The following is a 22,162-nucleotide window of genomic DNA, read 5'->3' on the forward strand; positions in this document are numbered from 1 at the left end:
TTTTTCATAGTTGACGAAGGTTAGAACAAGGGGCAGGCGGTATTCCCGGCAACCTCTATGACCCTCGACACGGTCGAGATGTGGCCCAAGCAGCCGAACCCCTGGCGGAATCCAGCTTGTTCTTAAGGCTGGGCTTCAGCGTCCTAGATATGCGCGTGAGGATGATCCTGGTGAATACTTTGTATAACACGCTCAGCAAGCATATCGGACGGTAGTACCGATGGTCCTCTCGGTCACCTTTCTTATGGATAAGAACAGTTCGCGATGTCTTCCTTTCTTTCTGAAGGTAGGATGTCATGTGCGCTGCTAAGATTACATGAATTGGATGATCACTAGCCTGAAGGAAATCTGCTGATAAAAAATCAGGTCCGGGGGCTGTGCCAGGTTTCATGCTCTTGATAGCGACTCGTAATTCCGAAGGGAGAATCCATGGTGGAGCTTCACCAATGGGGATGATCGGGCTTGACACAGGAGTTGATGAAGGGGAAAGGTTCGAGTAGAACCTCTCCGTAACGACTTCCATTTCACGACGAGAAGACGTGCGAGTCCCGTCTTCGCTCAGCAAGGCTCCTAGCAAAATATGGTATTCGCGGAGATCCCTGCAGCACTTCTTTAGACTCGTTCTTCTTTGTGCTGTTTCCAGAACCTTCTTTTGCCTGTATTTCAAAAGATCCTCCTGCAACGCTTTTCTGCAGTTAGTGTTTGCTACTAACCGCTCAATGTGCGATGGCATTCGGATCAAGCCTCAAAGCCCTTCTTCCTTCCAACAATTCCTTGGTAGTCTTCGAAATTCGATCCAAGTTTGTCGTGCGCGGCTTCGAGGCACGCTCAGCACAGGCTCGTAATGCTCTGAGCAGCATCTCGTAGTCCACGTTTGGGTCCTCCTCGATGTGACAGTTACCTTGGGAAAAGGAGTCGTCGAGTACGCAATCGCCGTAGACGACTTCTTTTCTCCTTCGTTGCCGATAGCAGATGTTCTTTTCCATCGTGTGGCTAAGTCGTATTTTCGCACAAATTAGACGGTGATCAGAACCACTACAAAAGGATGGTACTACTGAGACGTCAAGTAGACACCACCTCCGGTTGGTGAGTATGTGGTCGATCTCCGCACGAGTCTCCGCATTCGGCCATTCCCATGTACACCGACGATGATCTTTTTTCATGAAAAGAGAGTCCATGGCAAGACGTGCGTGTGTCGCCTTGGTCCAGAATCAATGACGTCCTGAGCAACCTGAGATTTGATCGCCTCTCACCGGTCGCCATACCATCCGACGTCTGAGACGGCATGGCCCAGTGTGCAGGGCACTGAGGCAATGCATATGCTGGAGTGGCAAAAAGACTTTTCCCCAAGCTAAGCAGCCATGCCACGGCGAGCTTAGCTTTCACCACAGGTCGTTGCCAAACCTATATGGATCAGGAAGCCACCTTGCGATATTTTGCCAAGACGAGACGACGGTGGTGAATCTTAGCACTGGTTTACTCTTAGCTAAGCTTCCGATTCCGAGAATTCGGAATGTCGGATGTGTCGAACTCCTTCTCAGCTTGGGAGACCCTGCCGGAGGACGAACCTCCGCTGTACATCGCCCATAGTCACCTCCACGCCACAATGAGGCGGTACACCGTTGTGGAGGTTACTGCAACTCCTCCGCAATAATTGCTTTTTCTTCAGAAGAGCTTCTTGAAATATCACATCTCGGATGGCAAAGTCGATTACTTTTCTGTGCCGAAATCCGGCGTTTCTTTACAGGAAATGGACAATGGTGTTCATTTAAGCGTGAGATATTTTCTGAGTTCTTCATGGATAACGTATATGAAGGAAACATACAAAAAAAAAAGAAAACGTTACAATGCAAGAACACGAATTCAGATGAATGACGTGGAATTTCACGCTAGTTTGAAAGCTGAACTAGAAGTCGGGGTGAAGCCATTTGAAAAATGGTCTGTAACAGCTAAGACAAGAGGGAATGTTGAGTAAGTTCGAAATGTTACTAATTCTTGCTCCGTTCCATTGTTTTTGTTTGCACAGTTAAAAATTTATAAAAACTTTTCACAAGTTTTGGTTTAGAGCGGTGTCCGAAAATGCGAATATCGATGTGAAATTGAAGTGGAGCAACTTCAAGTTCATTCCAACTGTCTCAATGAATTCGAATGTCCGTGTAGTTTTTGCTGAAAATGTAGAAGTTCTAAAATTTCTCAGCGGAAAAATAGAAAAGATGATCGCATCCAAGGTTAACAGTAAGGTGCCTAAGAAGGTAAAGTCAGCAAACATATACAAACATTCAGTTGTAGTGTTCAAATTCAGTCAAAATTTCCAGATAGCAGATGCAATAAGGCGGCAGGTGAACCCTAGCCTTAAACAGTTCAAGCAACAATTAGTTTCCATGGGTTATAAGAAGTACCATGTCGACTGGACGGTTCATAACAATACCCTACGTGTAGCATTGACGCCTAAAAGGTAGTTTTGTAAGTTTGCAGTTCAAGCAACAATTAGTTTCCATGGGTTATAAGAAGTACCATGTCGACTGGACGGTTCATAACAATACCCTACGTGTAGCATTGACGCCTAAAAGGTAATTTTGTAAAATATCCAAGGCCTTCGTTTTTTCTTTAACTTTTTTAAAAAGAAATTTTCCCTTTTTTTACTCCCTCTAAAGTTTCTCATAATTCAATTCGCCATTTTCAGTGGAAAAGCAGTTGTTTCACCGGTAACACCAATTGACAATATGTTATGCCTCAATGCGAGCATAGTATCAATGAGTAGTACAAACAAATCACGAGTGAAGAAGGCCGCAGTGAGTGGTTATGGTTAAATTATACCAAAAACTTGTAGAATATTTCTCTAAACCACCAACAACTAAGTTACAAAGATTTACTAGTATCTACTATTCTACTACATAAAAAAAACAACAAAAAAACATTCTTACGTCCTAACAGGGAGATGGCATAAGTGGTTCGGTAAAAGCGTTGGTATCTGCACGCATGGACGGATGTAGTGTAGCTAGGTGTTCCGCTGCTTGCACGGTCGCAGGTTCGAATCCGCCCTAGTGCTCATCTTTCCTTTCATCCCTCAGGGGTCGATAAATTGTTACCAGACTTGTCTGGGAGGATAAAAACACTGACGTGACGCATCGGCTGGGCCCCGCAAGTCATTTTAAAGGACAGTTACACGTTCGTAAACCTCAAACGATCCTGAATTGAAGTGAACGTGGGGGCGCATCTCAAGCGGATTGATTAACTCCAGACACTTTAATCTTTGTCCTTTAGCTTGAGCCAAATGCGAGGGTGTTACAACCTTTCATTATTGGCTACGGTTTCGGCAAGTTCGCCTTTTTCAGAAGCTGATAGGGTTAAATCGAACGTGACTTACTTGAAGGTTAGAACGACACTGTATGTTCACTGTTTATATATATATATATATATATATATATATATATATATATATATATATATACATACATACACATACACACACATGCACACATTGTCTGCGCACCGATTAGTTCAGTGCATACCAAATCGACAGACAGATAGTCTCATTTCAGATATTCTGGTTGTAGTGGGCCCATAAAGGTTACCGAATGCAAATCATCGCGTTCTTATTCATATATAAAAATGCACCTAGAAATAAACAGTAAGTGTGTGCATCTGTCGCTATTCCATATTCTGCGAAAACGTTGCGTCTCGCCTGAACTGCTTGTCAACGCCAACTTTCTTCAGTTCTTCTTTACGGAGAGCATTCTGTTGACTAGTTTACTGCAGTGCTCTATGTTTCAAGAAAGAAAGGCAGAAATAAATTTTTCCTTTACCTATGACAATTATTCGACGGGCATGTGATCCGTCTTTGAGGTCAAAACTCTTATTTTTTTTTCAACGCAGATGCAAACGTGCGTAACGTGGATTCTTGGTCATAGATTCTTCTTCTCCATATTCAGCATCAGAGCTTACGATTTAATAGCAACATTAACGATTTAATTATACAAAGAAAAAAATAGAAATAAAGAAACGAAGAAAGTCGAAAATACCTCATTCAGCTGTGTACACACAACATTTTAATGGGGTGAAGAACATCAATTTTTAGAGTGATGTGTCTTTAACGAGTGGTATGTAACACTTCAACAATTCCCAAGTACTTTCTTCTTCAAACCTCGGCATTGCGAAGTATATTTATGTTTTCTTGTTATGTCCACAAGGTTTTAGGTGAAACTTTATTATTGGCTTGACGTTTCGACAAACTCGGCCTTATCAAAGGACTGAAAATGGTTCGAGGTCTTTGATCTCATGTATATCCCATCAAACTCCTGTCTCCTTGCCAATCCTTGATATTGTTCTAAGTACACCACGCAAAACATCCAAAAGAAAAACAAACTGACCAGTCTCACCGAATAGCGGGGCCGGTGAACCACCGCGTTCTTATAGATCGTTACCAGGGCGAATGAGAACTACGCACTGTGCAGTATCCTCAAGTGCTAATGTCTGGATAACGTTAAGGGACTGCATGTGGGACAATCTTATGTTATCTTATACAGAGTGATACGAACGGCATGAAGTTATTGGTAATTGATAGGCACTCGTTTTTCTTACTCATGGATGGATTCCTGACAGAAATCCAAAATGCTTCCAAATCCTTCCTAACAGATATTCGTGTGCTAATATCGTACACTTTATTTCAACCTCACTTCCATCATGCTTCTCATTTCTGTGGCACCCTAACGCTGTCATCAAACTTCCACGCCCTTTATCAAATGTTCCTTGATAGGTAGGTTCAGCATCCTCCCAGTTTATCCAACATAAATGGCGCTGCACGTTAATCATTCTATTTGGTAGATAACTGCGGTTTTCGTGCAATCACCAGTCTTACCGAATGGACAAACAACGCAGCACTCTGACACACAGTGCCTGTCGTAGAATCTATTGCGAATCAACTGTCGCTTGATGCTGTCCTTCGGGATGTTCACCAATATAACATCATCTTGCACACAAAGGGATTTTACCTTCACGTGGGATCCTCATTGTCTTGTTTGAAGTTTGAAGATTACATTGTTACATTGTTACATTGTTTGGGTATTGCATTTCGATCTCGTGTAACCGTTCGAACTAGCCATGCTTGTGGCTAGTTTTAGTGATTCCTCACGTTCTCTATCATCTGTGCGCATTACTGTTGCTGTTTTGACCATATTCCGGATAATTGCCGTTTTCATGCCAATAGGATGAGCTGACGTTGATACAGATACAGCAGATACACACTTGCAATGCCATTGTGCAGTTTTAATTGAGCATTTAAATAAGGCAGCTAACCATCTCTTGGTTGCTCTCGAGTGAGTTTTATGTACTGCGATCGTTCATTCAAAATTCTAAACATTCGTCCATTTTGTACTGTGTTGATGTTACAATGAAGCAATCATCTATATAACGGCAGTACATCTGTGGAAGAAGTTCGATTATTGGTCGTTCTATTTTGCTCATTTAGCAAATGGCAAGAACTGGAGCAAGCCTTTGGCCCATAGCAGGTCCTCTTATTTGAGAGTAGTATTTTCCTGACCATTTGAAAATGTTGCACTGAAGGCATCCGTTGATCAGGATCATTATACGTCGTTTGAAGTCACGTCACATGACTCGACACAATTTCGTTCGACTTTAGCATTTTTAGGACGTTCAAAGAATTGTGAGCTGCTTGATAGACGAGAGGACACTTTTGGTAGTAGTTGGCTCAAAATTCTATTTAGAAACCAAGAGATACGATCTGTTGGTCCTCCTACGGAACTTATTATTGGCCTTATTTTATGTCTCCGCTGACATTGATCTTAAGTCGTTCCTTGAAAGCTTATGCGTTTTAATCAGGCTGTAAAAAACGGGACAGCTTGGTGTTTCTATTTTCAACCTGCTAAGGAATCTTTCGTCAATCCCAGTAGCCTTACCGACGCTCATCCAAACACGGTTCAAACGTTTATATTGTGCAGTAAAATTTTTTTCTGTAATTTGGCGATAAATACTATTATCCATTAAATACCGTTCCGTTATATCTCGATCTAGTATTTGCGGCATTAGTACAGACTCTCCTCCCTTGTGGCTCACCGAGGTACGTAGTGTCCCATTGGATATTAGTTCCCGGACTTCTCGAAACCCTTGCTGTTGATTCCTAGTTAAGTTTCTGTGCGGCTGATCTCGATGTTGGCTAAAGGCAGCTACCACTCCCGCTGATACAATTCTAAACTTCAACGGCTTCACGAACTGGTTCAAGGTTCTTTATAAAAAGTACGAGGGAGCGGGACAGGTGGAAGTAACTTTCTGTTTACTTTTTATAAACGTGGATTGTGGTGTGTTTCTATGTTTGGCCTTGATTCCAAGTTGGTCCCTAAGTGATTGAAAGCCTCCTACAACTTTACAGAAGACGCCAATGACATTCTGAGCTATCGCAAATGAGGGTTCTAGGCAAAAAAAAGTCATATAAAATATAATAAAGTTTCACCTAAAACCACATTAGCATAACAAGAAAACCTAGATGTAGCATTTTAGTTTTAAAAAAATAGCCATGGAATATTACTCAGCTTACGTTGAAGAATATACTACTGTGATCAAGACTTTTAGAGTAAAGCAAAAACAGTGTATTATTCTTCAAAATTTATTTCATTTTCTTCAAAGTAGTCCCCTTCTCCTCGGCACCAACACAGTTATATCAACGCTTCTTCCAATCTTCGAAACATTTGTTACATTCGATCTCCGGGATGGCGTTGAGCGCCGATTTTATCTCCTCTATCGAGTCGAAACGATGACCACGAAGTGGATTTTTGAGTTTCGAAACCTTTCGGGAGATGTGCCAACACACATGAATAAGGCGATTGCAGAACGATATGAGTAAAATTTTTGATTAACTCTCTTCGCAAGTATCACGTACCACTGAGTACAGCTGGTAGACTTGACATTTCTCCTCTTCTTCGAATCCTTCCTCGATCTTGGTAGCAAAAGAGTGAATACGTTTTCGGAAACTTGAACAACAGAAAATGAACTTACACACTGTTTACCATTTGGATCGGACGTATACAGATCGTATTACAAATGTAGCGATGTTTAAGTGAGGAAGTGCACATCATATGAAGCTACTACTCACTAGTGAGGTGTACAATAGTGGGCTTACTGATTCCGAATTAATGTGCGACTGCAAGAAAGCGGAAAGATACGGTGGGGTGAGGCATGATGACGCCGGAGGGCAGTCGAGCGAGTCTCAGTCGTCAGGCAGGTGCGTTCGCACTAAAAAGTTTGGCGTGGTATAGGTTCCACGGTGTCAGATTGGTGCACCTGGGCCGAAATGCAGTGGGAGGAAGACTGAGACATCTGAAGTGAATGCGCTCGTTGTATCGTGAAGTAGATAGGTTCTGCCACGCGGTGGAGTATAACATGATTTCCAGTTTCGTCTTGCAAATTGTGATACACCACGCAAGTTGTTTGAAATAGTTTATTTTCGATGGACCGTACACTCTGAACACCGATCTAAGAATGAACAACCGTGGCTTCACGCCGCACATTTCGTCGAGAAGAGACAGATGATATACCGATATGATATCAAGGCAATTTTATACTTGGGTAATTAAACCAGTGTTTTAACAACAGCGATAATACACACATATAAGACATACAACAAGATGAGATGCACATACGTAGAAGGAAACGTCAAGCAAAACTAAGAACACAACAACAAAATGGATAATGAATTAAGTGGATAAGGGACAAGGGTTAGGCGATTGAGAGATGTTGACTTACAGTAAAGTTATTGAACTTTCGACCACCGTAGTTCCAGCAAACGCATCGAGCCATGAGGGTCTTTACCGTCGACGGCCGAGCATCTTTGTTGGTGGTCACGATCGATCGCATTGGCCGATGTGCACCTTCACAGCCACATACACCCATATGCACATATACACATACGTACGTATTACATACACATACTGACGTGGCAGAATAAACCCGTTACAGTATGGTAAGCATAGGTAATGAGAATAGGGCCGACCTCTTCAGCAAACCGCCTAAACTGAGAAGACCTTTCGTATCACGGTTATGAGAAAATTGATGTAGCATAAACAGGTTAGGATTTGTATAGCATGGATGATTACTGGTGTTGTGGATAAACATGTCTAGGGGAATTTGCTAACCTGACGAATAACTTGACTCAACATGGGCACACATGAAGACTGAAGTGAAGACTTCCAATATTTGGCGCAATAGCCCAACGCTGTTGCTATCCATCAACTATTAAAGCACAATGGATAACGGGAGATAACGTGGTTGTAATAACCGAACTGATAAAGATGATTGCATCACAGCATTTCTGGGATGGTCCTGAGCACCTCCTTCTATGCCGCTTTTATCTCGTCAGTCGAGTCAAAACAATAACTCGAAGTGGTTTTTCAAGTTTCGACGTATCTTTTAGGTACATTTTGCAGTTAAGTACTATATGTTATAGCGAAGAATTTATGACAGGAATGTTTCCGTAGGTATTTTTTCAAATCAATTCCTTGTAATTAAGGTTACAAATGGGTTCGACATCATCTGCGTGGCACCGAAGTACCGCTGCGAAGAAAATTCTTGCTCTGCATGCACAGATATCGATATTATTCCTGTAATGGCGAACTCCACAGATAGACTCAACAGCTGCCTGCCCGCTATCTGATGTGTGATATATGATACATTATGGAATAAAACAATTTCTATGTTCCACTGAAATGTAAGCGCTCCTAAAGAGTTATTTACCTTAAGGTCCTCAAGAGACGATCCTACAATGTCAGAGAGACCCTGTCAATCATTATGGTGCACGGTAAGATTCCAGACAAAATTAAGCGGATAATAAGTAAACTTCGGTGCTGAATTTGAGGTAAGAAGATGGCGAGAGTGATACCACCTTCCCATTCGTCGCGGTAATTCTCTCATTTGTTTACTTACATGTTTGGGGCAGTCGTGGCGCCGTGGTAAGATATCACCATTACGTCCGCATGATCGTTGTCTCGACATTACCACCAGTGACAGCAAGCTTTTTATCACTCCGATGTTTAAAAATTGACGACGTACGCTGGGTCATTGTATAAGTCATGTATTCTCTAACTTTTGTGATTTTGAATCAAAGTCGAATCTCTGGCACGTCCCGAGGGGACAGTTTGACACGAATCATTTGATCATTCATTTATAGTCGGGGTAAAACGTGTGGAAGCGGGTTGACGGAATCCGTCCTCTTCGAAGGTGGACTGAGCTTTCCCTACAGTAGGCAAAGAACTCTTGGACCTTTTTTTTTCGCTTTTGTGGGTTTCCATAATTTTTCCGTATAATAATGCATGAATAAGACTACATAGTCTCAATGAAGACATTTTCCATTAGCTTTGCTATTTGCTTGCTCCTAACACGCCTCTTAGACCACTGCAGACAGATCAGCGACTGCCAGTTAATTATCGCCGTTCCTTCTTGTCCGCACCCGTTTGTAATTCATCTCTGAACTATCATGAACTCCAAACAGAAGCTAATTCCATCTTTTATTTACATGCAGTACCATGAAGAAGCTTTATTGTGTCACATTTTGGACATCAAGCCTTCACTCAAACACAACAATGCTAATAGGAAACTGTGGGAACGACTTTTAAGGAAAAGAAACTGTGGGATTTGGGTGCAGTGCATAAAAAGTGTGACAAAGTATGGACGTGGCCCGTCATAAACGTTTGCAGGAGGGGGAATCTTGTAGCGAAATGAGTAGCTACAGAAAACGGTTTTTCACATGGATGGTTTTCATTAACGAAAACAGACGGTCGAATAAGAAATGGTCTTCTTCTTGCTCGAAGTAATTCTCTGGCATACTAAAACCCAGTGTTTTTATAGCTGCCGCGAATCCCAAAACGATAGATGGCTTTGGCGTTTTGAATCAAAAAGCACATCGTAGTCGTGGTCAACTCGTTAAGAGAGTCCTATACGAAGGAAATTTAACTGAAAGTAGGGACATTCCAGATGTGCAGGTTCAGAAAAACACTTCGGTTTTTAGAAGTCCAGGATCTGAGTAAACAGTAACTAGCGAGATTGTGCCTATCATCAAGGATGATTTTGGATAAATCTCAACGAAAATCTTAATCATTTTCTGTTTTGATTGCTGTCCAGTCTTTCAAAGAAAGGCAGATGACAGCAACTACGCCCACATCAAGAGAACTGTGTGAAATTTCTGCATCATACGTCAGCACAGTAACAAATAGTCGGGGAAACAATTTACAGAAAAAAAGCATGAGCACGTAGATCACACATATTGGAAACACACGCTCTACATATGAACAGAAAAAGGGGAAGATCTAGATGCACTAGCATCACACCTCACAATTAGCTAAACCAGTGGTTTTGGAGAAGTTTGAGAAGGCGAATCTGCGGAAACGTACATAACGTACGTACACTAATATAAACAGGAGCATTTGGGCACCAAATCAGAATTTAATAATTGCGGCAGACTCCGAGCATTTCGAACACAATCGAAACTACGACGTTAGCTACTGATAGTAAGCAGAGCGGTTGACGATGTGATCCGGAGTCCGAGCAATCTTTGGTCTAGCTCCGAACACCGCCGTATAGTCAAGGTGGCTGTAATTATTTCCGTTAGGTTACATATAGGTATATCCAACACCTCTATGATAGACCTCTCATCTTCAACTTCAAATGGTTGTGGCTCGGGAGTTTCATTCACTGGTGTTGGCGAAGTTATGTTTGTAGATGAGTTATCGCCGCCAGCAACAAGGGATTCTGAGGAAGATCAGCGAGGTAATTACACAGAGTGACGATACAAATGGATCACTCACTATTCCGCAACGGTGAACGTTTTCCAGTTGTTTTATTGGATTCCTGGCTCGATAAGCTTTCACCTGATATGGTTGCTTCTTTCCTAAGTGACATGATCTATACTCTTGTTAACAGTACTTGAAATAAGTGTGATACTCAGTTCACAGCCGGGTTTAAAGGACATGAAGCCTGGTGCACATCGTAAGCGGCCGCGCTGGAAGCGGTGCGATAGAGCGTAGCACTTAGGATCGACCGGGGACCCTTCCGAGGACCACTCATTGCAGCAGTTCTCGATGGTACAACTCCGATCGCCATTGCTAGCTCCACCCCACCGCTTTGAGCGCCGCCAAACAAACTACATGAGCGTTTGTGTCCGCTAACTATAAACGTAACAACTCACCTCATCGTCGGTTGTTTTTTCGCAGAGGCATGCGGTCGATAAGTGCGTAGTCTAAAAACAATAATGTATTATAGAAAACAACTTTACGTCAGAACCGCAGCGAGTTTTTTTTTACCTATTGGGGACTGTTAGAACAATTAGGGTTACCTTATAAACACTCCTGAGATTCATGAGTTCTGGTGTGGGATGCTCTATTATGCGGACAATCTCAGCTCATAAGGTAAGCTCTGGCCTGTGTATTGCTCTTTAATACGCTGACCACACCAGCTCTTTCTGCATTGTGGCGGTGCATTTGAGAGGATAAATCACTATAGTTTTTTCTTCGTTTTTTTCCTTGTTTATTTGTTGTTTTCTTCCCAGGTAATAAAGAGGCACACCTATAATCTTAGCTATTAACAGAGATCTACAGCAGAGTTGAACTATAACTCAAGCGATATGATCAAAGTTGGAGAATACGGTGGAGAGCGCGAATTTGGTTACAGTACCGAGTACAGTAACCATTCTGCACCTTATGTCACCTCTTGTCATTCCAGGAGTACAATACGTGATAGCGGAACGTCGTAGAGAAATACAAACGAATTCCAGTTTATTTTCTGGAAGAAGAACAAACGAACATTCATTGAATGGATCTAATATACTTTGAATTTCCCTTGAGCAAATGATGAGGAGAAATTTTCAGCTACACATAGAGAACTTCGTGATACTGATATTTCTGTTTTCTTGGGAAGCTCACTGTTATTTTGCTAATGCACATTGCAGATTTTCTAGAAAATTCAAGGGTGCATCACTTAGAAAAAAAAGAAGACGAAGAAGGCAGATTTACCTAAACACAACAATTGAAACCAACCGCTCTCGTTCCTTGGCTTCGGCAGCTTCTCTTTCAGCTTGTTCCCGCTGTAGTCGTTTCTCTTCCTCTTCTTTTGCCTTTTGCATGGCCTCTTGAGCTTTTTTGTATTCGACCGCCCCTAGAAGTAAAACTTTGGAATAGTAGAAGTTTTTTTGCCAGTCGCTAAAAATAAACCTTATGATGAAGAAGCGATTGTGTTGGACCATTATAACGGCTATGATTACCGGACAATTTTTATACGTCCCGTAACCTTTCACGAATCCATCCGTGAATATGGGAATTGAGAGCCTATTGATTACAAACAACGTTCGGCATTCGTAACGCTCAGCGAGTTGTAGGATTGTAGCACACGCAGTTCACCAACACACCCTCTAGACATCACGACTCGAGAACACTACGTAGTATGTGAACCCCAATCCCCCTAGTGACAACCCAGCAACTTGGTGGCTCACTAGTTCCGCTCATCGTCGAAGCTGGGCAGTTTTCTTGCCAGAAGTCCTTTTCGTAATCTGCTTGGGAAGATATCGAAGATTGAAAAGGTTGGGGATTGAAAAGAAGTTTTTAAGGAGCATATCAGAGCACGTTGAACCAATTCCGGACAGAAGAAGATCGGTACGGAAGCTCTCTACCGAAATTCCATCACTACTTTCAAACAAAATGTGAACTCTAAAGAACTGAAGAGCTAAAATCAAACAGAAATCAACAACAAAACAAAACAAACTCCCAGATACTTCTTGTTGATCGCGTCGCGTAGAACCGGAAGAATTCTAGTCATACTAGACTTAGTTTTTGGCATTTTCGTCGGACGCCGGACCCACCTCAATTTTTTTTTTGGCGTTCGGGCGCCAATCTGACGACGATAGTGGACCGGTCTTCCGTCTTCGAGTCCTCTTTTTGACAAATTTCCTTTTTTTAACCGCATCTTTCCTTGCGTCCAACCAGTCTCTAATCTGTCTCGTTGCTAAGATCGCAATCACAGTTCAATTCTACGAAGAGGAAGCAGACTTGAGATGGGTGACGAGACTTGGTCTCTAAGAAGTTTGACGGTTTCTCCAAAATAAACCGTTGGATTTCTGACCTGAAGTCTTGGATAATGCTGTTTTTTGCCCTCCGTTCTGAGTAGAGCAAGACAATTTGCAGTTGTGTTGTGTTTTAAGTAAATATATCGATAGGGAAGGACTGAAGTGTGTTCTAAGAGCTCTGGGTGTCTTTGACAGTCTTTGACACCCGGTGTTCTTAGAGTTCTTGAGGAATTAGGTAGAATATAGTCCATGAATCTGCGTATTTGGCGCGAATAAGGCTCAGAACGATAAAACGAAACGAGTTCTCGTAGCTTCATCGAGAATGCGAACTATTCTTGAAGATGATGTCTTTGTGACAGGTGTCGGACCTACGACCTACATATCTTCGGCGCAGTACTTGAACTCCGGAAAACGAGGTCTAGAAGTGACTGGGAACTTTGGTTACAACGACACCGGGTGTAGCGTGCGTATCCTCTTCATACAACATCCAGCGAAATTACTTTGTAACTAGTTGTTCTACTTGTAGGGATATGAGAATAAACAAAATAGCAGAACAGGTCTGGTTGAACATCTGCCGGATAGTTAGCTGAGGATGCACTACTGCAGACCCACTCAATGTAGTATAAAAAAAAAAAAAAAAAAAAAAAAAAAAAAAAAAAAAAAAAAAAAAAAAAAAAAAAAACAAAAAATAAAAAATTTTTTTTTTTTTTTTTTTTTTTTTTTTTTTTTTTTTTTTTTTTTTTTTTTTTTTTTTTTTTTTTTTTTTTTTTTTTTTTTTTTTTTTTTTTTTTTTTTTTTTTTTTTTTTTTTTTTTTTTTTTCTATATAAAGTAAATGATGGGAAAGCCACATATAAAATACAAATTCTCAAATAATATGCAAAAAATATAGATAAAATGACAACGCAACTATATCCTTTTTAAATTATGATGACATGCTCTTCAACACACTCAGTATGGATCTGAAGAAGAAAAAAGTACTGGCTCTAATCAATTCCTTAAAGAAGTCAAGGATATCAATTCAGAATCGTTCGAGGTTGATGAAGGATTTGCGGGGGCGAGAAGATGTATCAAGGCAGTGTTTCCATACCCTCGGGTAATTCTGGTACCAATTTATTGACCTCGAAGGAATGAAGGAACGTTGGATGGGTTACAAGAGGAAAGCAAGAAAAGAAATTAGTTACATTGTAGAGCGGAGAGATGGGTTGGAAGATAGTGAGGTTTGTGATTGGTTCACAGTGAATTCTGAATTTTGTAAATGGAGGAGAATTAGATTGCATTTACTCCACAGCCGCACCCACTAAAAGCTGACCAGCCCTACATCTCTGTTCCAGTTTTCAATTTCCAGTAAATTTCTTCCTCCATTCTCAGACCTACCGTCAGCCAATCCCACGGGAAGTACCAAAGGTCTTCGTCGTTCCGTCTCAATCACAAACGTATTCTGAGAAGCGGCGGTATCTAATCGAGGTTCACTGCTGCGCCCTCTCCTGGAAACAATTAAGATTTATTTCATTATTTGAAAACAGCAATAAGTTGCTATGAAACGAAAGCAGGAAAGAATATATCTCGCTAGAATTTTCACAAGTTTTATACAGCAAATTTGGCCCTTTTTAGCCTTTCGTGTGATGGGATGATAAGTTATTCCCTGCTACAGAAGGTGGCAAATCCTCACGCAAGATGCTTTTTACATGACCGGAACGCTATAACAGAACAACGAATATTTTGTTGTTTTTGTGGTCAACTTGACCCGGAACAGACGAGTCCGTTCTTTGAGCTCTGGGCTAACGGGTAGGGGACTTCAAGCGGAAGGGTTCACTAGCTTAATTAAAATTCTAAAGATTCCTAACAAAAAATGTTTAAATATTACATTAGAAGTAAAATATGGCCTGACTTCGGTCCATGAGTAGTCATGACGCCCTTATGGTTTCGTAGCACTTGTCCAGGAACTGTCGGTTGAAGATCTGGTGACACCTTAAGCAACTGCCGTTAATCGAGCACATTGATGGAACATATAAGGTGGATGAATAGTGATGAGGTAATGTTAGATGGTGAACCTCCTTGATTGCTCGGCGAAGAAGCAGCTTAGCACCGCTGAGCTCATTTGATGATGGATGCAACGGATCCGTGGCGTCGATTTCTCGCTCACAAGAATCGCCTATCTAAAAGAGCACAGAAACGTTCAATGAATAACCCATTGTTTAACCTTCTCTAATAAAAAATCGAATAATCATTAGAAATCGCTATACGTCGAATAAACGTGGTAAAACACAAGAGGTGTCTGCGAGTATTGCACGAAAATGTTTCAGAATATTTTCTACAATCTTTCCTAAGCAGATGATCTGCATTACTTCGGAGTTCTGAAACCCCCTCTAACACATTTGAGGATTTTCAGTCTAGAATCTTTCAGTATTCCGACAACTCATCGAACTAGAAAGTAAATAATCAGATAAAATTAAATATTACCAGATCTCATTAGATATTATTAGGTGTGCACTGGACAATCCTCGGATTTGTTTTCTTTTCTCCGTTCAACATGATTAAATCTCGTTGTTTTCATGCAAAGTATTGAATAACAATAACTCACCCTTTTCCCAAAAATTTGTTGTCTACTCTCTGACAGCATTTAACCCTATCCAGTCTTTAAAATCTACCACTCGTAACAAAAATATACTTCCACTTTCATAAACTGGCACCAGTTATGCTATAAAGTTTAGCGTCTAATGCTATCATTTTTCAAAACATTGAATCATTCCAAAAATGAAGCGGTTTCTCGTACTTTGTTTTCCCAAAATTAGAAAAAATCTTCCTTAAAATTCTCCTTCGGACTTCAATTTATGCAGTTGAAGAAACTGTATAAATTATTTAATGACAGAATAAAGTAAGCTACAATTTTATATTACGCTGATAGGTAGCATTCTTTATATATTTATCGTTTGTGTATTTATTTTGCATTTAACTTTCATATTTTTGTTGGAAAACCATGCATTTACATTACTCTCATACCTTCGGTGAAACATGTTATATATACCCTTCCCTTCAGGATGTGCTCCTGACCATGCTGAGGATCACGCTTAGATGTACTTCCGTCTCTGCTGCTTCTCTTTTTAGTTGTCATGTCTAGAGACAAATTCAGATCCTTAGTACGTGGTGTACGAGAAATGAGCGGAAAAGTGCTGGACGCTGCCGAAATGTTTTCTTCCGCTTTGGAATGTTTTGATCTCATTAGTAGTTTCAAGGCATTTTACGCGTGCAGAACTAATAAATGGAATAAACTGTCTCTGATGTTTGATGTTGCTTTCTTTAAAAACCTAGCGACACAGGAAGGCGTTTTTAGTGTGTCGACATTGACGAAACACTTAGATAATAAAAAGTACAAGAAAAAAGAGAAAAAAGACACTCTTCAGTTACTTGTTTTATACTGTCGTTTGTTCTACTGTAGATGCGAAAATCTAAAAGACTTACAAGAGATCGACGAACACACGATTTTTTTAATGAAAGTAACTATCCTACTTTTAGTGTCTTTTTGGATACGGAGGACAAAGCATAAAGTGCAAGGGGTTGATGGATCCTTTAGGGATGCACAAACAGGTCTGACTCCATCTCAGAACCGATTGAGGTTCACGAACGAGTATGCCGCTTGTGCAACAACTTGAGAGGGATTATTTATTGAATCTTCCAGGCTGCTCTGATTGTGCTGCTGCTCCCAGGTTACCCCGATATCAGTTTATCTGCCTCCTTAGAGTTGTAACGGATACTTCCTGAGTAGCTGGTCTGGTAGAGGGGTTTCGAACCATGCGGCTGGGTAGTCGGCAGCGGAACCTCTTACAACTGCAATCGTTGTTTTACCATACATGTATGGGTGGAAATATTCACAAAATAAAAACCCAACGAACGGCCTTTATGACAAAAACAGCCGACGGGGTTCGAAACAAGAATATTTCGTTCTATCTATTTTTTCTTGAAGTCACCCGCAATGTAACTTCTGTGCACTCGAGAAGCAGTAACATGGGAGAATAGTAAAAGTATACTAAATAGTAAAATTGAAGCAGCGAAGAAACAAAGAAACAGCATCTAAACATGTACTGTACTCCAATTCAGCTTCTACGGCTTAGGGAGTTCGTACATCTTGGCTTTAACTTGAATGAAAAGGGATATTTCAGGATAGAACACTGCTCCCTCTTCGTTTGCATGCAATGCGTGATTTTTGTATTTATATTTCATATTTTATTTATTATTACTTTGTATTTTACATATTTCATATTTATATTTTACATCTTATTTCATATTTTATATTTTGTTTTTGTAATTAATTTAGTTAGCTTCATTGTTCAATTGACAAGTAATATTTTTCATGCAATGCGTGCACTGCAAATGCATTGTCTGAGATTAATCAATCCGGTTGAGATGCGCCTACACTTATAGTCGGGTCAAAACGATGTGATGCACGATGCAGTTCCGTAAGCGGCTGCGCTCAAAGCGGCTCGGTGGAGATGGGAGGTGGAATCTAGATGGGACCCTCGTGAACTGCAGAGATGGATGGTGCTAGCAAGGATGTTCAGTCGGACCTTACTACTGCTCTCCATCGCGCCACTTCGAACGCAACCGCCTACGCTTGCGTAGTTGCACCGCGGTTCGCGTCGCTTTGACTCTACTATATGAGTTCAATTCAGAATTGTTGGAGGTTTGCAAGCGCGAGAATGACCTATGCAGTGAGTTGGGGCCAGATTTATCAAGTCAATGTTTTATAGTTATCGTCGACACCGGAGGGGGTTATAGGCTACATCCTAAGGCTAAAATTTCAGACCAATGGCCATGCAGTTGCAGCAGAACCTCTGATTTTTTTTCGTATTTTTCGTGAATGCGCACACAATCTCTCTACTTATCCAGCATCTAAGCGAAAGCGAACACTTGGGAACCGCTGATCATGGGAATGTTTTGCTCTCAGCTGACTGTGCAATAGATAAGGCCTCTCAAGGGGTTCAGCACTAACAGATTTGTCCCGGATGAGGTCTAAGCAGAAAGGTAAGGGGATGTTATCCTACAATTGTTCTGTATACCAGTTACCAGAACTGATGTAGGTCACGTCATTATTACTTCAATGATTTACACTTATAGCATTTTCGGTGAGAAATCGTGCTTCCTTCTTCCTTCAGCTTACCGTACGAAGAAGTGGAGAATAAAAAACTTTTCAATGTCCTCTCTTTTCGTGGTTATAAGAGACTTATTTCTGCTAAAATTTTCAATCCGAATGCCTGGTTATAACGGTTTACGTTTTCGATATTTCTGTTTCTCTTGAGTATTCAATATTGTTTACCACAGTTCTCCAGGGTAAACAACTAAAAAACCACGCTGGACTGCTGTTTCGTCCTTCTTGCTTTTCAGAAATCAGCAACTGAAGCCCATTAGACATTCAAACGCGCTGCGAAATATCTTCTGTGTTTCTTTACCTTGAAATTGAAATTTACCCGATATCTTCTTTGTTTCTTCTTTCTTGAGTTGGATTTCCTTCACATATTTGCTTTTCAAAAAGATTTCCTCAGTGATTCCTTTTTGTTCAATTGGAATGTCTTCACATATCCTCTATATCCTCTACTTAAGAGAATTTTCCCTTGTGTTTCCTCTTTCTTGACTTCCAAATTTTTCACATATTTTTTCAAGTGAAATGAGATTAAAAATAGCTTTCTTGTAGGAGTTCGTGTTAGTTTCTAGTTTCTTCAGTTTTATCACTTCTCCTTCTATCACTACCTCCTGGTGATGTTTTCAAGTTTGTCTTAATTCGTCTTAATTATATTTAAAGTTCTAGTATGGCTAGTATTTTGTCGTAAACCCGAGCTTCGGGCTTTCGGGGGATCAATGGAGAACATTTTCATGATGGGAGAACTAGGATACAGATAATCATCATTGATGTTAAAAAAGGAACGAAATCTCATTTTCTTGTAAGGATATTTAAATAAAGTTCCAATTTCAAAGAGAAATCTCTTCAAAAAAAATTAGATGAACCCTCAGGCCAACTTAAGAACTGGAGAGTAAAGTGTTAAAAACATGGATAATTAAATTCTGCTTATTAAAAGCTTAGCTCTTAACTTATTTACAATTAATATATTTTCAACTTAAATATTTCCTTCTTCTTCTCTTCACCTTCTACAGAAGACTGAGGAAATTAGGAGTTAATTATTTACATAGTGGTCATTAGCCAGCTGCTTATAACTTAATGCGAGAAGATAGTTTAATTTTCAATGATCTTTTGATCTCGGTTTCAAAATCGCTTTTTTCCTTCATTTCAAATGTTATTAAACGCTATTCTTTTGAAGGACCTTATGGCACACTCATAGACCCACCTTCAGACATCTTCTAGGACAGTGTTTAAGTGCGCTCGATTGAAATTGCTCTACGTAAACAAGGTCAATTTGATTTGATTAAAATGAGCTAGCAAATTAAGGTTACGACATAATCTGTCAATCTGTCAATAATTACACCATCAACGCTATTTCTGACCTAAAAATTTGTTTCTATTGAAAGTCTACTTTTTACAGTATAAAAATGTTTCTTTAGGCTTTAGCTTAAAATAAAGGGAACTTTAATTTTAGAAAAAACAACATAAAAAAATGCAACACAATAAACGAGCACAACCTAAATTTAATGTGGAATAAACTCTTCACTAATAGTAATTACAGACCAGTTGGAACAGTTGGTCTGCAACTGCTTCTTCCACATCTCGAAAACGCCACTTATAGGAACTTTTGATTTTTCCGTAAAAGAAAATGATGCAAACTACACGTTTTTCGTTGGAAATGTTTACATATTGTGAAAACAAACATTCGTAATATTTCTTACCAATTTTGTGCTTACTTTCGATTCTCTAAGGTTTTTCCTCATTTTATATGAATAAAACACTTTCATTTCATTCCATATCATTTTCTGTTTTATTTTATCCATGAGTCCAAGCATCATCCAAGACTGCTGTTGTTCTTTTGGAAAATGATTCATACTTCAGATAAGCACTCTCTCTCTCTCAGTGTGATTTACATTGAGAAATGTGCGGATTGAAAAATAAAAATATCAATTCTAGTAATTATTCCTGCTAAAGTGCTAACTTAAGTAGACGTTGTTTGTAAAAATTAAAAAAAAAAACAGAACCTAAAAAGTAGTGTAACACCATGATCCCAATTTTTCTTAAGATCAACAAAATAATGATACAAATTCGTTGCCTTTCCAGTGTTTTGCAGCTATAAAAAGATACCTCATTCCAGAGTACGAACTTCCTGCAAAGTTACCTCCGTATATACATCCAGCCGAAATGAAAGCTGCAAAGCGCTTGCACCAGCAGCGGCAAATATTCTCAGCAAAACCTGTTGTTCATAGCTGGATACCGTACAGTAACAGCTTAGAACTGTAAGTATGTCTGTGTGTGTTCAGTGTTTGATTGCTGCGATTACGTGGAGCTGTCCAGTGTTCCTCACCCCTCGTCGTGTCTGCCGGCTCTCTCTGCACCTCTGTCGGCATTCAAATTTCGAATCGCCTGGTTTTTCTGGCGCGGTTTTATCGCGGCGGCGGCAAGGCGGTACCAGTCGGCGACTAGCTCCGCCCGGAGCCAAAGACGTCGCCGGCGATTCCGACAGCCCGACCGGTGCGGCCAGCCGCGGCTGCGGCCACTGCGGCGGCTCGGCCCCGCTCCTGCAGAGCGCGGCTAGAGGTTTGAGTGACGTTTGACAAACGATGACGGGTAATGGGCAAGGAATAGAGCATTTATAAACCGTTGTAAGGAAAAGGGAAGGAGGAAACAGAAAATTATCCAATTTCGAAAATAATTGCGATTACTACCTTAGTAAAACTAAAGCAAATAAGCGAAATAGTTACTCGCATAGGAATTAACTTTAGAAAGACATCAAAAACGTTCCTCACTCTCTAAAAATTGGAGTATTGTGAAGTAGCATCTTCTACTATTCTAAAAGTTCCGAATCTTCCAGCAATCAAGACAGAAATAGATTTTAAGAATATTTTTCATATTGTATTTTAATATTTGGACGTGATTTACTGGACACACCATCATTCATTCCAAAGAAAAAAAAAATAAAACCTCCTCCTTAGAAGACAAGTAACTTCGGGAAATATACTCGTTCCGCGAAGGCGGAGTGGGAGTTCCAGAAAAAAAAACCCAAACCAATTCATTACGCGTCACAGGTCCTCGCCTGCAACTCACGCATTTCATTGACTATTAGCAAAGTTTTACTTACCCTCTCTTTCCCTCTCCATCTCTCTTCTCAAGGATTTCTCCTTTGTTAAGAAATTTTCTGTACATGGCATAGTGGAATGAGTGGACAGCAATTTAATGAGCTTAGTCTTTAGAAAAAACTGCAAATAGTAATATAATAATCCTAAAAAGCAACAATAACACTGAAATAAAATTAGAAAAATGGTTCTGAAAATTCAAAGCATGCCCTGTATTTTCAGTTTTTTTTCGATTTTCTTTTAGAATATTAAATAGATGCATTAATTCAGCTAGAAGGTAATGTCTTAGAACTCCTTGTTGGACACTTGGCACCTGGAGGGCGCAACCACTATCCATTAGTACACAAAGTGTTTTTTTTGATAAAGCGTAGATCTTTGATCAACAACTACTTTTTGTTAATCACGAGAAATTAGTGAACAGTGTGCACTAATTAATTAAGAGATATGTTCGCCCTAATCGGATTAATCAATAAATTGACTAGTATTAACAGCTCTTTGAGAGTTCGAAAAAAACTATATAAAACATGAAGGAACTCGAACACGAAGAAATTATATAAAATGATGATGAAAAAGCAGCTCTGTCATTTCAACGTACTAGCGAATTAGGGAAATATTTTCAGATATGTTTATCTCGAGTGTAATCAACATTCTTTGAGGACGCCTCCTTTATAGTATGTAGTGTATCTGATTTCAGACATCAACAACCCAGAGGAGAACTGTAAACAAAAAGAAAACTGTTATATTCAGAGCAAAATTCACGAAGTTTCTGGAATTGAAATTCTGGAAGTGACTATCTTCAGTAGGAAATAGTCACGTCTAGAACAAAGTATTATTTACAACTTCCATCTTCTTGTTATTCCTGTTCTTGCTCACTTTTC

General features: G+C 40.1%; 4 protein-coding genes across 7 annotated transcripts in view; 1 reads left to right on the top strand and 3 right to left on the bottom strand.

The window, feature by feature from the left end:
* Positions 1-55: 55 nt before the first annotated feature.
* RB195_019771 (uncharacterized protein) lies at positions 56-733 on the bottom strand (the record flags this gene model as incomplete). Of its 2 annotated transcripts, none has more annotated exons than XM_064187778.1 (1): positions 56-733. In XM_064187778.1, one exon carries the CDS (start codon positions 731-733, stop codon positions 56-58), a length of 678 nt encoding a protein of 225 aa, XP_064043659.1. The 2 variants fall into 2 exon arrangements, with proteins under 2 accessions (XP_064043659.1, XP_064043660.1); XM_064187779.1 differs by having other exon boundaries at positions 56-523.
* Positions 717-1,178, bottom strand: RB195_019772 (uncharacterized protein; the record flags this gene model as incomplete). The annotated part of the gene is made up of 1 exon (XM_064187780.1): positions 717-1,178. The coding sequence occupies one exon, from the start codon at positions 1,176-1,178 to the stop codon at positions 717-719; it is 462 nt and encodes a 153-aa protein (XP_064043661.1).
* Positions 1,046-8,662, top strand: RB195_019773 (uncharacterized protein; the record flags this gene model as incomplete). Of its 3 annotated transcripts, XM_064187782.1 has the most annotated exons (8): positions 1,514-1,630; positions 1,670-1,774; positions 1,868-1,971; positions 2,066-2,252; positions 2,316-2,414; positions 2,476-2,570; positions 2,684-2,792; positions 8,519-8,662. In XM_064187782.1, 8 exons carry the CDS (start codon positions 1,514-1,516, stop codon positions 8,660-8,662), a joined length of 960 nt encoding a protein of 319 aa, XP_064043663.1. The 3 variants fall into 3 exon arrangements, with proteins under 3 accessions (XP_013302002.2, XP_064043663.1, XP_064043662.1); XM_013446548.2 differs by lacking the exons at positions 1,514-1,630; positions 2,476-2,570 and adding an exon at positions 1,046-1,066 and having other exon boundaries at positions 2,316-2,455; XM_064187781.1 differs by lacking the exon at positions 2,476-2,570 and having other exon boundaries at positions 2,316-2,455.
* A 1,840-nt stretch (positions 8,663-10,502) lies between these two features.
* RB195_019774 (uncharacterized protein) overlaps positions 10,503-22,162 on the bottom strand; it is a gene marked incomplete at both ends in the record, with an annotated part of 40,280 nt that continues 28,620 nt past the window's right edge. Inside the window, 8 exons of the mRNA XM_064187783.1 lie at positions 10,503-10,593; positions 10,650-10,752; positions 10,809-10,891; positions 11,189-11,239; positions 12,036-12,153; positions 14,433-14,542; positions 14,947-15,026; positions 15,110-15,214. Of these exons, the coding sequence (XP_064043664.1) occupies positions 10,503-10,593; positions 10,650-10,752; positions 10,809-10,891; positions 11,189-11,239; positions 12,036-12,153; positions 14,433-14,542; positions 14,947-15,026; positions 15,110-15,214 (741 nt within the window). The remainder of the gene's footprint in view (positions 10,594-10,649; positions 10,753-10,808; positions 10,892-11,188; positions 11,240-12,035; positions 12,154-14,432; positions 14,543-14,946; positions 15,027-15,109; positions 15,215-22,162) is intronic.

Source organism: Necator americanus, chromosome II (genome assembly GCF_031761385.1).
Source record: "Necator americanus strain Aroian chromosome II, whole genome shotgun sequence".
In the NCBI taxonomy this organism is placed as follows: domain Eukaryota; kingdom Metazoa; phylum Nematoda; class Chromadorea; order Rhabditida; family Ancylostomatidae; genus Necator; species Necator americanus.